The 17,091-nt window shown below is 28.8% G+C and overlaps 2 protein-coding genes across 4 annotated transcripts; both read right to left on the bottom strand.

The window, feature by feature from the left end:
* Nucleotides 1-6,813: 6,813 nt before the first annotated feature.
* Nucleotides 6,814-12,131, bottom strand: LOC132918327 (coiled-coil domain-containing protein 112-like). 2 transcript variants are annotated; one of them, XM_060979508.1, is made up of 9 exons: nucleotides 11,716-11,776; nucleotides 11,461-11,621; nucleotides 10,863-10,938; nucleotides 10,601-10,778; nucleotides 10,364-10,511; nucleotides 8,914-9,104; nucleotides 8,020-8,141; nucleotides 7,756-7,941; nucleotides 6,814-7,645 (listed from the first exon to the last, which is right to left on the bottom strand). In XM_060979508.1, exons 2-9 carry the CDS (start codon nucleotides 11,522-11,524, stop codon nucleotides 7,621-7,623), a joined length of 990 nt encoding a protein of 329 aa, XP_060835491.1. In that variant the 5' UTR covers nucleotides 11,525-11,621; nucleotides 11,716-11,776; the 3' UTR covers nucleotides 6,814-7,620. The 2 variants fall into 2 exon arrangements, with proteins under 2 accessions (XP_060835491.1, XP_060835490.1); XM_060979507.1 differs by having other exon boundaries at nucleotides 6,815-7,645; nucleotides 11,461-11,564; nucleotides 11,716-12,131.
* A 1,128-nt stretch (nucleotides 12,132-13,259) lies between these two features.
* LOC132932352 (uncharacterized) lies at nucleotides 13,260-16,523 on the bottom strand. 2 transcript variants are annotated; one of them, XM_060998676.1, is made up of 3 exons: nucleotides 15,880-16,523; nucleotides 14,348-15,164; nucleotides 13,260-13,611 (listed from the first exon to the last, which is right to left on the bottom strand). In XM_060998676.1, exons 1-3 carry the CDS (start codon nucleotides 15,905-15,907, stop codon nucleotides 13,401-13,403), a joined length of 1,056 nt encoding a protein of 351 aa, XP_060854659.1. In that variant the 5' UTR covers nucleotides 15,908-16,523; the 3' UTR covers nucleotides 13,260-13,400. The 2 variants fall into 2 exon arrangements, with proteins under 2 accessions (XP_060854659.1, XP_060854660.1); XM_060998677.1 differs by having other exon boundaries at nucleotides 14,348-15,127.
* Nucleotides 16,524-17,091: the final 568 nt, after the last annotated feature.

The raw sequence follows: 17,091 nt of genomic DNA, 5'->3' as shown, positions 1-17,091 counted from the left end.
AAAATATTATATTTACACGCTATATTTTAATTTTCCACAAAATATCATGGCAAAAAGATTATAGAAAATCGTTATTTTTATTGTATCATTTAAGTATCTTTAATAATTATGTCTATGATTTTATATAATAAAGCAATTCCATATGTTCGGAAATAAGAAATTTGTCAAACGTTAAAAATGCTGATATCATTCTTTTTAACTATTTAAAAAAAAATGTTTTTATGGTATAGTTTTATAGTGCTGGATTGATGGACGAAATTGAAAGTATGTCAAGTATAATATATAATAAAATATAAGTTAAAATAAAAAGCATGTTTCTATATAATATACCAAAGTTGTACACTCGAAACTTTTAGATGAACACACTATGTAGTATGTAATGTGTAATATAACGGAAAATGTCATGCGAGGACAATATATTTTATTATAATTTATAACATTATAATATGCATACTGACATACTGTATAGATTTATTATTTTTACACAATGATTTAGTTATATTATATTTACATAAACATTTTCTTATATTAAAAAACTACACAGTGTTTCATTATATAGTATATCAAAGGATAAATTAAGTTGTGCACAAGTTCCGACAGTAGGTATTCAATAAAATCTCAGAAGCGATATGACTAAATACATTTTGATTGCTAATTAGAGTAACGGTAAAAATATTTAATACCTATAGTCAGTCACCTAGACATTGTCATTATTTTAAGCTGATTATTATTAAATACTGTGAGTTAAGATATCTAACAAAAATTAATAACAAAAACATTATCTAACATTATTATGTGCTGTTATTGGAATAGTCTAAATTAAACAATATTCAACACAGTTATAAATTTGAACGACTTATTAGAAACTTAAATTGAATTGAATAAACTGAAAGTATATGGATGAAGTATAGTATCACCGTGCGCTTATTAAGCGAAACAATCCATAACTATAACTGTACAGTGTACAGTGTACATATTATATATTAATATAATATCATACCATACATGAAATACTATTATCGAATACTTAGTTTTTTAAGTTTTAAAAGACTCAAATTATTATTTAGTCATACACAGAACGCATGAATGAATTGTACCTATTATATTATATCCATGTAAAAATATATATTCCTTGGTCACAAAATTGAAAATTGAGTTGAACTATACCTAAACATTAAAACACTATTTTGTTGTTAACATAATATAACAGTACTTAAGACGGACATTATAGATTAACACAAATCGTCTTTTTACAAATTGCGTAAATTAAATAATTTACTGTATATACCATACGGATACTATAATATTTTCAATGTTCCAATATTATTGGCGAAGCTATACTTTAAAATTATAGATACTGAATGAGTGGGAATTATTTATGTTCTTTTGATTTTTTCTTATTCATTAATCTATTAGTAATAAAATATACCAAGTGAATAAAACATCTTCCATTGTATACAGACTTGTAGTTGTGACTGCATTCCTTGAACAATTTTATTCACTCTTGTGGAAAATGAACTGTGCTGTTTTAAATCTTTGGAAAATAATCATACAATTTTCTTAAGATATTAATTAATTATGTAAGTAAACATTTATAACTATTAACACTTAGTTAATTATTACAAAATATAATAAATATATTATTTTTGAATATAAAGTTGTATATAAAGAGAATGCGACACCCGCTTGATAATAATAAGTTGTTTCTGTTTTACAAACGTATAGCACGGTAAATTTACGTCTAGTAGAACCAATTCCGTTGGTTTAGCTTAAATATTAGAGTAATATGACCTATTATCAAACTCAAAGGTCAGTAGTACTTATCTATGTTCTCTCAAAGGTTTTTAAAGATACTTTAATTTTTAAGTAAATTATGAGCATTTTTAAATATTAATATTATACATACTCATAAATCGTTTAAAAATTAAAATACCGTAAAAAACTGAGGAGAAAACACAGATAATGTTCTTACCTTCAAGTTGTATATAATAGATCAATTCACTGTAATTATTAAATTAAACTTCTATTGAACAAAAATGTGTCATGTTGTACATTTGTGAAACGGTTAGGTTACATACACATGTGGGTGTAGCATCCTCTTAACACATAATTTGATTAGTGTTATGTACATAATATTGCGGCGTACTTATTTAAGAAAAATTAGACATCATGTGTGGTCATATGCGATAGGTAATCACCAATTAGTATATTATTTAATAATACAATATTCATTTAGGATCATATTAATAGTGATTTTATTATAAAATATATTATTATGTTATAGTTAACATATCATCTGGAGAAGAATACTCGCTTTAATCATATTAATGGTAGCGTTAACTATTTTAATTTAATTTTAATTTCAAACGTGTAATATATTTAAATTGGTTTATTACATTTTCAAACTTTGACATTATAAAATTATTTTACAATATACTAAATTACTTAGTAATTTTATTTGTTTTAAGTAAATAGCACACAACCATAATTACAGTTGAATTAATATGTATTATTAGTTTTTTTAGTTTTGTTCATCCAAATAAAGTGTGTATACCTAATACAGGCCTGAAAACGATGAACATGATGTACGACGAAAATTAATCAAATGTTTTCGACAAATATTGATCGTATCGACAATGATCACAGTGACCGTGACGATTATATCGTTTTTGTGCATTCAGTCTGGTAATAGCAACATTTCGGTACCCGTTGTCCCCGCGGACAATCATACAGAAAGTGCTGGCGGACAGACGGAACGCTACAGCGGTGAGGTTCTAGTAACGACTACAACTCAAATAACCGTTTCCGAGATAAACGTTACAGATCGTCCAGATGAACAAATCCAGGATGCGCTGTTCACAAATTTCCAAAGCTTGCAGACACCAGAAGTGACCAGAGCATCTGAACTGAAGAACGATTCGACTGCAGAATTTCTGCAGATATTCTACAGCAAGTCTCTAAACAACGACACTGTCCAGAATAACAGCTTTGATGTGATGCCGGTGATGCATAATACAAACACTGCTATCATTGTACAGCCTTACAGTGATGGTACAGTTTTCGAAGAGGTTAATTCAACGGCCATTAATAACAATCTGTATCCGACCATCAACTATCACATTTCCGAAAATAATTCGACCATTAGTGATAATGACGAAAAATATAAATTAAAGGAAATCACCCACACACAAATACATCCAGCAAAAATCAGGTAAACCTATCTCAGGATGATCGTATACATTTTTTGTATTACTTAAAATAATATATAAAAATACATAATATACTATATCAACATTCAACATATTTGAAACTTAATAGGCTTAGTTTTCGTGTCGTTTAAGAAACAGTATATTTTAGATAACAATATTTTGTACCTATATTAACTAGTATCCACTATATTATGCGAGGAAAGTTTCATTAAAATGTTTAGTATAATATACTGTATTTACTGCTTAAATAAATTATGTGTTGTTCTAATGATTTAACTTACTTCACGAATACACCAGTCTTGCACTATTAGACTTCTTTGGAGTAGACAAAATCATATATTATCAAAATGGATCGAATACTTCCACCATTTAAAGTTAATTAATACATTTATATCGGATGTATAGACTCAATTGTCATGAAAAATTAAATTACAAAAACTACACGTGATAAAGAGTTGGTTTCTCTTGATATAATTAATAAACACAATACACACCAGTGGTGGATTTAGCGTCAGGTAAAGTAGGCATTTGGCTAGGGTGACAAATTTATTCAAAACAATGGTGATAGATTATATTTTAATAAATATTGTATTATTGGTATACTATTTTATTGATTAGAACAGTTTATAAATATAACCAATAATTATTGTTTAGTATCAGTCTTTATGATTTATTTTTTTAGTAGTTATGTTAAATAAGTACTTAAAAATACGTTTTCTCGTTGATAAGTTTAATGGGGCGGAGATTGTGTAAATCCGTTTCTGCACACATAGCTATTACATTATAATTTATAATTAATAAAAATTGACAAAACGTTAACGAAACGTAATTGAACAATAAGCACATCTAGTACACATGTAGGAAATTTCAACATACATTTGTGAAATCTTATTATTTACCATAGTTGTAAGTTGTTATATAAATACATTACAATATAAGCACTCTTTTTTTAAACTAAATTCAAATTGTTCAAGTTTTGAATTGTTACAAAATACCGTATAAAATTACCATGATCCTGTAAATATAGGCTATATAATATAATGTGTATATATATGCGATGGACTTAGGTAAATAAATAAATTGAATGCCTCAAAAAGAAGTGACTATTGAAATGATTGTTTCTTTTTTTTTTTTTAAGGGAAGTAAAGCATAATAAAATGGTTGACAAAATGACAGTGACAAATAATATAGTGGCAGCCAAAAAGGGAGCCACAACTGGTCAACTTAATTTATACGATTTACATTTACCGAACAAAATGCATGATTATAGCTACACAGAAGATCATATTTCTGCTGACGAAATTGGATGGAAAACTATAGGTCGACCTGAAAATACAAAACCAACAACGTTGTGGACAGGTGGTAATGATATTTGGAATCAGCCATCCCATGGAATCGGAAACCACGGGTATAATGAACTTAGCCTACTGAATAGAGTAATAAAAGATCATCGTATACCAATACAGCAAAAAGAAAAGAAAATCGATTGGCATACAATCAGTATAATGGCGTTAATAAAACTGGGTTTGGTAAAATTAAAGGCAATCGGTTTTCTAAAAATTTTATTCCTAATTTTGTTTAAGATCAAATTGTACATGATTGCGGTATTCATTAAATTTTTATTAATAATGAAACTAATGAAGTTTTCCAAAATACTTATATTACCGTTATTAATTCTACAATTATTACCAACATTAGTGCAATTACTTTTAATGAGATCATCTAATAGCATGATAAATTTACCTGGAAATACTCTACAAAATCAACCTGGTAATTTACTATCTGGTTTTACATCCCTTCCTGGTGGAACAACTGGAACAGGACTAACAGGCGGAACAACTGGAACAGGCCTGTCAGGCGGAACTACTGGAACAGGCCTGTCAGGGGGAACAACTGGAATAGGACTACCAGGTGGAACAACTGGAACAGGCTTGCCAAGTACAGCAACTGGAACAGGCCGTCCAGGAATAACAACTAGAACGGTTCAAATAGGGGAAAAAAAATTATCATCCTTTAAAGTTCACGATTCAAATTTAATTAGTAAACAACAAAATGAATCTTCGATGATGTTTGATCCTACTTGGGAAATCTTCCAAAAGGTATTGGATTCGGAAAAATGTATAGAAAGAATAGCTTGCCAAATTTCTGTGGCAGAAAAGGCTGGTGTAATGCCCTTCTGGATTAACTGGTGAATATTGATCAATATTTTCAAACTAACTCTAATAATAAATTAATAATTATGGGGACATTAGAACCGTATGTCTTATTTACGTCTGAATGTACAATATGACAAATTTGCGTTCAGTAGAATCAAATTTGGTATTATTAGCTTTGATATTAGAATGAATTGATCTATAATACAACTTAAAGATAAGAAAATTATTTTTTTATTTTGCATAGATTTTTACGATTATTTCATTTTTAGGTATATAATAAAAAATTTTAATTTTTAGTATTTAGCATACTTATAACTCATTTAAAAATTAAAAAAAAAATTGCATACATGCGCAAATAATGTTATTTTACCAGTTTACCTTTAATTTTAACTATAGGTAAATTTAATTACATGTATTAAAGATAACGTCATAAAATTGTATCTGCTGAACGAAAATTGGATATTATATAATAATTATTATTTATTATATGTTGTACGTTTGTAAGACGAATGCAAAACATACGGTTAAAGAATCCTCTTTATATTTTTAATACCTACATAATAATTATACTATATTTAATATTTATAACGAAATTTGAATTATAAAATTAATTAAATATTCAAAAATGTTGTACCTTAATGTGGTTTTATAAATTAAATATTTAATATAATAATATATTTTATTATTATACAAAGGATCTAGATATTTTATTTAATAAATAATTTATATTTTTAGGATTATATACCACATATCAACACTGATTCCAGGCGATAAACTTGAAACTTATCTCAAAACTTATAAAAATGTAAACACTGACATTTTTAATAATTCAACTTCTGCAGAAAATTGGACAACGTGGTGTTTAGAGCGATATAAATGTAATAGTACCAATAACGTATCGAATGTGACGAAAAACAAATAATAGTATTAATATTATACTTATTTACTTAATACTTTGTTTGTAAGGAGATTCATACGTTATCAACAATATTTTTACACCAAGTGTATGATAATGAATAATGATGTATGTAGTCTTATTAATAGATTACTTATTGTAGCGTATTAAGAACTTTGTTTATACGCAAGAGATATTAAATAATACCTTAAGTCTAAAATGCTAACATTTTTAATTTGAATAATTTTGTTTTTATAGTAAAAAAATGCGATTTCTGGTTTTTCTTTGCAGTTTATTAAAAAATATAAAATGTTAATCTAAATGTCCAGTGTTCTATAAATGTTGAATAGAGCACATTGAATTAATATGCCCTAAAATCAAAGTTAAACTAATATAACTAGTAAATAACAATTATTTGTTTACTTAAGATGATAATAATCTATCTTCTTGTATAGTTTTTCTGAAGTAATTCTACTCTTGAGTGTTGTCTCCCCCCACTTAAAAAAAAAAATACGAATGGAGATTTATTTAAATTTATTTAAGCTTTTTTATGTACCTAGGTATATAGTGATTAAATAAATAAAACTAATACAATTTATAATCATAATCATAATATTATATCTGGTAGGTATCGAAAAACTGTAATAATAATAACAATAATAATATACCTATACAATTTATATATTTTAGAAAATTTTCATAAAACGTCTAAATACATTCAGTTACATTTTTATAAATATGCTATGGATATATGGATATATACTTTATATCCTCGGCTCTCCTTGCTCACCAACCTTCCATCGGTCCTCCTAAATCCACCCGCGGGCTTCACCCTCATAACCCAAGGATAATCACCCTTCCCATCACAACATTTAATAACTATCATTTAAAATATTTAAATATAAAATTCATGAAAAATATACGTAATATACAATATTTTTTTTATATAATCGAGAAGTAAATAGTAATGTATAAATAATTTTATTAATTGTAATTATTCAATTTTATTTGTCCGATGCGGTATCTTTATAAGCAATGTAAAGAAATCGCTCGAGATATCTTTAAGACTTTAGTTTTGCTTCTTCGTATGATAAACAATCTTTGAAGATATGTTTAAGTGTAATTGAAGTGAAGGTTGTAGGCTTTTTGTTTCCTATTAGGTAACCACAGAGTTTCAAGTGGTTATAACTGATTTGCAAACTATTGATCATTATTTGTACACAATATATTATAATAAGAATTAATGATTTGTATTTGATGAATTATTTTTGTTTCCGATTATGAAAATGTATATTTTATAATAATAACATGACATTGAATAAAAAAAAAAATAATAAACAATTTCTTTTTTTTCTTTAGTTTATTGATATTTTAACACCACTTTCCTGTAAAAAATAAATTAAATTATTTTTAAATTGTATTTTTATTCAATTTGTGTAAGTAGGCATGTCGATGAATATATTTATAAGTATGTAGTATATTCCTATATACATACACGTCTTGATTATGTGCACCATAAATGCTTAAGTGTACATTTGGAAGTTTTTCTAGTGATTCAATTTCAGCATATTTTTCTGAATTTCCATGCATAGTAACTATTGTAAATTGGTCCGATTTACGCTGACACTCCAGTCGTTCTTTATTTGTTTTTTTAGACTCTATATATCTTTTATCTTTTTCCCTGGAAAATTACCGTTAAAAATCTCGATTATATTTTAATTTTAGATGTTATCATTCAATAGTTATTCTTTGCTGTCACCTAAAACGCTGTAGCAAAGTTTTTCCACAGTTATCGAGTGTTTTCGATTCAATTACTTCGATTTGAGATTTATTAATATTGTGATTTACATTTTTTTGTTTTTCCAAATTATCACTGGAAAACTAAAAAATTAGAAGAAAAATTGATTGTTATATTATATATTTATTTATGGACCTAGTAAAAAAAGTATATTATTAATTTGCTTGTCTACAATAGTTTACACAATAGTAAATATAGTACATATTATATTACTTATTAAGTAACAAATCATCCAAAATATCTGATATGCATGCATTTGATATTATTAATTTTAATAAAACATCTAATTTTTATATTTTATCGATATTTATGATTAAGTAATATTAATGAATATTACTCATTTAACCACATTATTTATAGCATATTATATTTACGAAAATCTCCGAATTTAACTATTGATATTATATATATTATTGTTTATTTACTATACATCATATTATATTAAATATGTAATATGTATAGTTTATTAATATTAGATATTTAATTTATCATTAAAGTGATATTATGAATATTTTCAAATTGTTTCAAAACGAAATTTGCATGTACCTAGCTATTCGTCCTATTCATAGTTTAAAAATTAAACTATATATATTTTGAATTTATAAATTAATGTACTGCCGTTGACAAAATATATTAAATATATAATTTCTTGTTGGTATAAGGTACTTGTATATTAATAATTATAAAATAAAGATTCTGATAAAATAATCACATATAAGAAAACATATAATGACTTATGATTTCATACTAATATGTAATTGATAATTTAATTTTAAGTACAATAAAATATATAATAATTATGCGTTGCATAGGTATAACTTTTAGAAATTAATATTAATTTAAAATTGATCTTACTTTCTGAGTGATTTCTGGATCATTATCTGTACATTTTCTCAATATGTCACAATTATTTGTATTGCAGTCAGGCACAAAAACATTTTTCTTTTCCTTTTTCCACTTCGTTATTGCTTCTTTTTGTTTAGCTTTAAGTTCTTCGAATTTTACGAACCAGTTTTCATGTTCACGTGCAGCATATTCGGTTATATCTACAGTTTTTTTTTAAGTCAAGAATATGTAATAGAAGAACAATCATCAAAAAATAATGTTAAGATTGTTTAAATTGTTACGGAGTTCTGTATAAATGAGATAATATCTGTATATACAATATAATTTATTAACATTATATTATCTCGAATTCTATAAGTTTAATTATAATAAACTTAAATGTTTAAATCGCATTACAAATCAATATTGTTTTATTTATTTTAAAATAATAAATAACTTAACCATTTTCAAGACTCGTATTATCTTAACATCTACAAACGCATTAGGTATAGGTACATATTTGTTTTTATGATGAAAATGTTGATATTATAGAATATATTATAGTTGTATGCGCTTACAGCTGTTATTTCAATGTATAATACTAATTTAAATTCTGATATAGGGTTAATTAATTCCAGTTATTATATTTAATAAACATTTAATTATTATAGGATTTGTTACATTTTAACAAGTATCCTCAGCTAATTGTTAGAAATATTTCACAGATGGGTGAGTAGTTACAACTTACAAGAATTAGAGCATTGAAACAACTTTATGATAAAATATGTATAATTACTTGAAATCTGCATATAAAATTATACATATGCGAATAATAAAACATCGCTCAAGCAAAACGATTCTGAATACTCTTAATTTATAATTATACAATAATATTCCTGTTTTGAATTTATTTAAAACTTTAGTTCTTAAATGTGTTGTTTTTAAAGGGAGTTAAATTATTTTAAATTTTAATATTAAAAATTGTAAATTATATTTTATTATTCGTAAGAAAATATTTGCACATATTTATTTTGTTATAAAACGCCTCAAACATCTTTTAAACAGAATAATATAGCCTATAGGAAATATATTGCTTATATATATTATTGGGCTTTACAGAAAATATCTCCTAAAAAGAGCATAAAACACATTTATATTTTAAATTATATGTTCTAATATTACACCTTATCTAGTACTCAGTACATATTATGAGTGTTGGCTTTAGAAAATGAAATAAATATAAAACATAAACTAATAATTATGAAGAGAGTATTAAAATATTTAAATAACTATATGGCATTAAACTAGTAATATTAAAGTAACTATAACTAATTTTGTGTACGAACAATTTTATTGAATAACTTCAATTGCATTTGGCTGTTTAGATTTATGTAATTTATGACATTCATATCTTACTCTACAGTCTACACATTGTAATCATTGTATTAAGTAATATGTAAATGTATTCATAAATTATTACGTGGCATTGATTGTACAACATGATCTATGAAATCCACTGCGTCGGCATGTTTAGAACGAATCTTTAAAAATGTTTCATGATCTTTGCTAGACCAACCTCCCGTAAGACCGTAATTACGTTCACAGAAATCATAGAAATCCGCTATTTCCTAAACGAAATGAAGAAATATATGCTAAAAATATTTTTTTTTATCATCATATTATACGTATACACGTATTTAGCATAATATCTTTGTACTTTTGAAGAGTATGTATTTTTTGAAATTGGAACTCTTTTGCAGATGGCTTTTGTTTCTTTCTTTTTTTTACTAATAGTATCGACATGTGGCTTTGAAACTACGTCCTGTAGCGCTAGTTGCTTCACCCGTTCAATTTCTTCAAACAGCGCCAATTGCTTAAGGTTTTCCTCTCGTAATCTTAAAAAATATTATATTCCTTTATACTTTGGAATATGCTGGCTAATTTATTATACATACACATTTCAGTTGACTTTCACTCACTTTTTTGAGCATCCTTCTTTTAATTTTGACAGCTTCGACTCAAATGTCTTTATATCATTTCGAAAATGTTCAAACCCTAAAATAAATTTATTTTATTTTTTATATGTATTAAGTTGTATTAAACTACGATACGTTTTACTAAACATGCGTTTGTTGAATTACTAGACGGTTAAATGTTTGTAAACGTTTAATTTGTAAACACAAAATATTATGATGTAGTGATGTACTATAATGTGCGTGAAATTTAGTTTTATTAATAAAATAAAATAATAAAATAATAATTTTATATAAAAAAATATTTATTATTAACAAAAATTAAGAATTTTTAACTAGTTAAAATAACAATGTTTATATTTTTTGAGAAAATTGTAGTCATTTTTTACAGTGAACTTCCATATTTTATTAATTCTTACCACAATTAACGCAAATTGTTACACACGATAATTATTTTTTAACACAATAATAACTCCTAAAAACTTAAACGCAAAAATAAATATAAATCTATGGTTTATACTCCAAAAAAAAATGTCTTAATCATCACTTAATAAGCATTTAAAAAATTATAAAACTATGTTTAAGTACAACGGTTTTCACATACCTACTATTTTGATTTTATTTACGTCTAACGCAGTCTTTTTCAAATAGGACAGTTTTTTTTTCATTTCTTGTATTGAACTAGCAAATTGATTTAGATCAGCGTGTCTGAAACACGGTAACGTAGTAGATATACGTACATATTATTATTGTAATTTGGTGTACCTAATACAAAATAGGTACGAAATTCGAGTAAGTATATTCATATACGACGTTTGTCTCTGTTATCGAGTAGTGACGACGGATGTTTATTACTCACCTGGAAGTGTCGAGTTCTTGCTTGTATTTTAACAATTCCCGAGATGTAGGCCATACATTAGGTTTCAGATGGTTTTTAAGGATTTGCCAATGGACTGTGTCCATGGCACGGTCGTCCGACCAAGACATGCTCGCAGTATTCACTCTACCCGTACCGCGTTTAACGTATTTAACGTATTTAACGTATTATTATTATTATTATTATTAGAAGTATTACTTAAATATATACAATACAAATAAGTCGTAATAAGAGAAAAAAAGGTGTCATAGTATATTATGTTACTGTTATATTTTGTCGTTATTGATAGACCGTCAGCCGGTAGATGATTTGACGTTTCAACAGACTTAGCTGTGCGCGTTCAAACACTAACACGCATACTTCCCACCTGCCGGTGTTGGTTGCCGGGTAACATCCAAGGCCCCCCAAAACAATACGTTTAAGCTTACAGACCGAAACTAAATCGAATACGTAACGTGAACCACTTTATTCATAACTATTATTGCCCGTATATAATAATACTTATACAATATAATATCTATTACACATCTACGTACAATTGTACCACAGACACACACACACACACATACGTACATAATATTATAATATAACTACCAGACGGTTTTTGTTGTTGACATGGTTTCGTAAGTAGGTAAACGGAAAATAATATAAAATCTATGTACCGGTTCGTGCCATGTTTTCGTAGTGAAAATACGATAAAACTGTTGAGGGGTGGTTCATTGCGTTTATTTTAATGTCATCTCCAACGCTCGATGTAAACTATGCGTATAACAATATTATGCACGCAATATTTATTTATTTTGAATTTTAAGTTCAATATTTAAAATATTTGTAATCATGTCTTAATTAATTCATTGAAAGAATATACTTCTAGAATAAAATACAAAAATATCTTTTTACTAATATGTATTTTGTTTTAAGCATTTACTTTATATATATATATGTGTACACATAACAAAAAGCTATATGGTTTAAATGAAATACATTATAATTTTATCTAATTACTGCGATTTCAAGTGATCAAATATAAACTATTTATAATTGATTTTAGAGTTTGTATTATTTTTCTGAAGACATTCACTTTGTATATAAAGGTAACTTAAAGATGTATAATATTATTCATATACCTAGGTACCTCGACATTATATTGTTTATTATGTATGTTTTTAGTTTGTAAACAACTCCATAATTTCTATTGTATCAAAGCCCGGTACTTAGGTATACTTTCAGATAAATCACTCAACTAGGCTAACCATTTTAAAGTAAAATTACTATTTTTTAAATCCAAGACAAACATATACTTTTTATTAAAAAAAAAACAAATATTAATTTTAAAAATAAATTATTTTGTATACAAAACATTGTAAATTTATTTTTGGTCTCCGTCGTCTACTCGTGGGACATCGGGTACATCTGTTATCAGGAAAGGTAAATCCAAATATTCCATTAACCTTTCCTGATAACAGATGTACCCGATGTCCCACGAGTAGACGACGGAGAATATCCGATTTACAATTTCGTTCCGATTATTCTGATAGTGTTGTTTTTTTTAGTATATCCATGTCTTTATTTTTTTAGTAATCTAAGCCCTAAGGAAATAATAAGATACGTTTAATTTGCAAACAACTGTTGATTAACTGCAAAATATATCGCTTTTCGAATCATGATTATTTAAAACAGCGAATATATTTTGCAGTACATGCACAGTTACTTGATTGCAAATTAAATGTGTTTTTTTGTTTCCTTCTATTACTAGAAAAATAAAGACTTGGATATACTAAAAAAAACAACACTATCAGAATAATGGGAACGAGATTATAAATCGGATATTCTCCGTCGTCGTTGGTGTCTTCTCCTGCATCAGCTTCGTCATAATAACTGCAATCATAATAATAATAAAAAAAATCAATATTTATAACCATGATTATATTTTGTCTATCGTTCTAATTATTTTATTTCAGCGATGACTATTATTATAAATTATAATGTTTTTTTGTCCTACGTTCAATACAGCAGTTAATATTTTTATAATTATAGTCGCTCTATAATGATAATAAATCATTTTAAAACGTTACAGAGACTATTATAATATTATAATAACAAAGGAATTAACTAAAACTTGATTAATTTATGACCATTTATATAGTTACAAGTTCTGGTTTTATGCTTAGCTGCATAAATATTACGTGTATTACTATTAGTAATACGACTTTTGTAAGGTTTTTGTCGCCGCTGTAATCTCAATATTATTTTGTTTTTATACAATTACGAATACTCGAAGATTTCGCAATTTTTGTGATAGGCGATCTATTTTTTCCAAGTAGGTACGATTAAGCCACGACGGGCGTCTCGATTAAACATTTCAACCTCATATACTGTTTTTTTTTTTAATTATTTCGAAAACTTATATAGTTTCTTAGACGTTGTATATAAGAGATATTGCATTCAGGAGGCTAAGGACTCGCCATCAAATTTCCTACCCCCTCCCCCCCCCGCGCGGCTCCGACACAACTATAGACCGCGACCATAATATAATATAGGCACAGCACGCTCACTGATTGTCTCGTCCATATTGGTACAATAATAATAATTTAGTGTGTGGAAGTTAACTCACTTGACGGACGCCGAAACGTCTGCCGTAACAGTCTCGTCTGTCGCCGGCGTAAGCTTATTGTACGGCGGGTGTTCATGATGGATAGGGCAGGATTCGGCCATCGGGCAATTAGCGGTCGTGCGATCGTGATGGTGACCTGCCCGGGTGTTAGCTGCGGCTGCGTGCAGTTCGTTTACCGCAGTCGGGCGACGGTCGTGGTGATGGTCAGCCCCGTCGTTGTCGGCCGCCGTGGCTGACGGATAGGACTCGGTGACCGGGGCCGGACGACGGTCGTGCTGACGACCGGCCCAAGTGTTCGCCGCGGCTGGATGCGGCTCGGTTACGGCAGCCGGCCGACAGTCGTGATGGTGATGACAACCCGTCCCGTCGTTGTCGATCGCCGCGGCTGACGGATAAGGCTCCGTGACTGCGGCCGGACGACGGTCGTGGTGATGACCAGGCCAAGTGTTCGTTGCGGATGGACGCGGATCGGTCACCGCGACTGGTCGACGGTCGTGGTGATGGCCAGCACCGTATTTGTAGATCGCCGTGGCCGACGGATACGGCTCAGTGACTGCGGCCGGACGACGGTCATGGTGATGGCTAGTCCCGTCGTTGTCGATCGCGGACGAGTAGCCGCAGTGACTGCAATGATGTTGCGACGACATTCTACGTGAGTTTATTAACCCAATCTCTGACGGCTCGTGGTCGGTGGCAAACACGATGGGAGCGGCAACTATGGCGGGCGGCCACCCTAACGTCACCAAACATAGGACGACGATGATGCGTTGTACAACAACTCTGTTATCAAAAAATAACATGTGCATGTCGTATACGTCTGAATAGAAAGGAATATAGTTAAGTAATGTTGACGAATAAACGACTGTATAGGAATTAGGAATCACGAAAATATAATAAATGTATTATAATAATATGACTGTGTGCTACGCGGATATATAATAACGATATTTCCAAGTTGGATATGCACATTGATTGGTGTTATTGATTTTATAAACATATATATCTTATGCGACTTGAGCGTCACCTTAGCGACAGAACGATACGAAATTTTGTAGCAAAAAATTATGTACGAAATAATATTATTATTATATTATGGATTTATATTAGTGCGCGTAGGCCCGGCGAGAGGGGGGCAGCCGGGGTTGTAGCCCTGGTGCCCGGGCCTCAAGAGGGCTCGGGCCCGGCCACAGTAACTATAGATCCTTTATTTTACCTAATTTTTATTTAAATATAAAATTGACCCAGAGGCCCTTGATTATTCTCCACGGCTCTACGCGCGTGTATAGCTTATATTATCTTCCTTAAGTGGCGTGCCTAATAGGAATATAGTAATATAGTATTGTAGATCAAACGGATTCACGAGATGCCAACTGATATGTAAGGAAACCAACTACTAAATCCTAAACCACTCCAGGGTCGTCATTTGGGGTATCGCAGGAACGATATCATGGGATGGGAACGACCAAGGAACGAATTCTTTTTTTTTTTAAGAAATAAGGAACGGAACGAATTCCTTTTTATAAGGAACTTACCAAACACTGTCGCAGGGTAAATGTACATTAGTGCCTGGTGGCCCTATTTTTTCCCATATCGTATTGGCTTGCCTCGATTTTACGCTGCTAAAATAAAATAAATATATTATGATTTATGACAATGTGCAATATGTTAGTCACGCGAGGTACATAAATATCCCATTCGACTTTGGCAGATATAAATAAATTTCATGTAATATAAATTATAAGGAGATCTAATCCAGAAATGAAAATAAATAACATTGCATTTTTAGGAGAAATATGCGCGGGATCCAGACTAAATTTACGGGTGGGGGGGGGGGAATACCATGTGCGTATCGTATTTTATCGGCTGCCAAAAACAGACATCCTAAAATTTACCTGTGTGATAGAGTCTAAGGGAGGCATGGCCGCTTGGCCCCCCTTGGATCCGCGCCCGGTACCTACCCACGCGACTAACAAAGGGGTAATAATAAATTATAGGTATATTTACTCAAACAATTTAATTTATTGAACTGAAATTTAAAATGATAGACTGTATTACTCTGGATAATAATTAATATTATAACGTCATATATTTTAAATCATAAATATTGATATTGTAATTTGTAATAATAGCATGGTGCATGCTGAATATATATTATACACACATTGTGTACCTATTATTTGACGGTAATATATCTTGAATTGATATATATATTATACATTTTTTTCACATAATATTATAAATAAAACGTATATTGTTAAAATTGATTATGATTTTGTTTTAGCACTGCTTTTTTTGCTGCGCCCTCGGTCTGAGCCAGTCGTGCCAAGCCCTAGCTACGGCTTTGTAGGTATGTTAATGTTGGGTAAGTTACTTTTAAAAAGTAATAAAATTACGTTATTCGCTACTTCAAATATTTTTATTTAAATTACATTTGCGTTACCTATTATTATTTTTTCGCGTTACATTACTTTTTAATTAATAAAGTAGGGCATTACAAATAACGTTACTTTTTTTTCATTATTATCATTGTTAACAGTTACCATTTTTTTACCTTTCCATATTCTATTATTAATTATTAGTATATTTACATTTTACAATCAAAGACAATCATAATTCATTTTAATTAACTTCTATTTTTAAATCAAACTCCTTTCTGCTAATAAAAAAAACAAAATTCCTGGAATGTTCTACAATATTGTTAATTGTTATCGGAATCGAAATAAATATAATTGATTTTTAATTTT

The sequence above is a fragment of the Rhopalosiphum padi genome, chromosome 1, assembly GCF_020882245.1.
Source record: "Rhopalosiphum padi isolate XX-2018 chromosome 1, ASM2088224v1, whole genome shotgun sequence".
Taxonomy (NCBI): Eukaryota; Metazoa; Arthropoda; class Insecta; order Hemiptera; family Aphididae; genus Rhopalosiphum; species Rhopalosiphum padi.
Note: the sequence above shows the minus strand (reverse complement) of the source record. Positions and strands in the feature narration are given on the sequence as shown.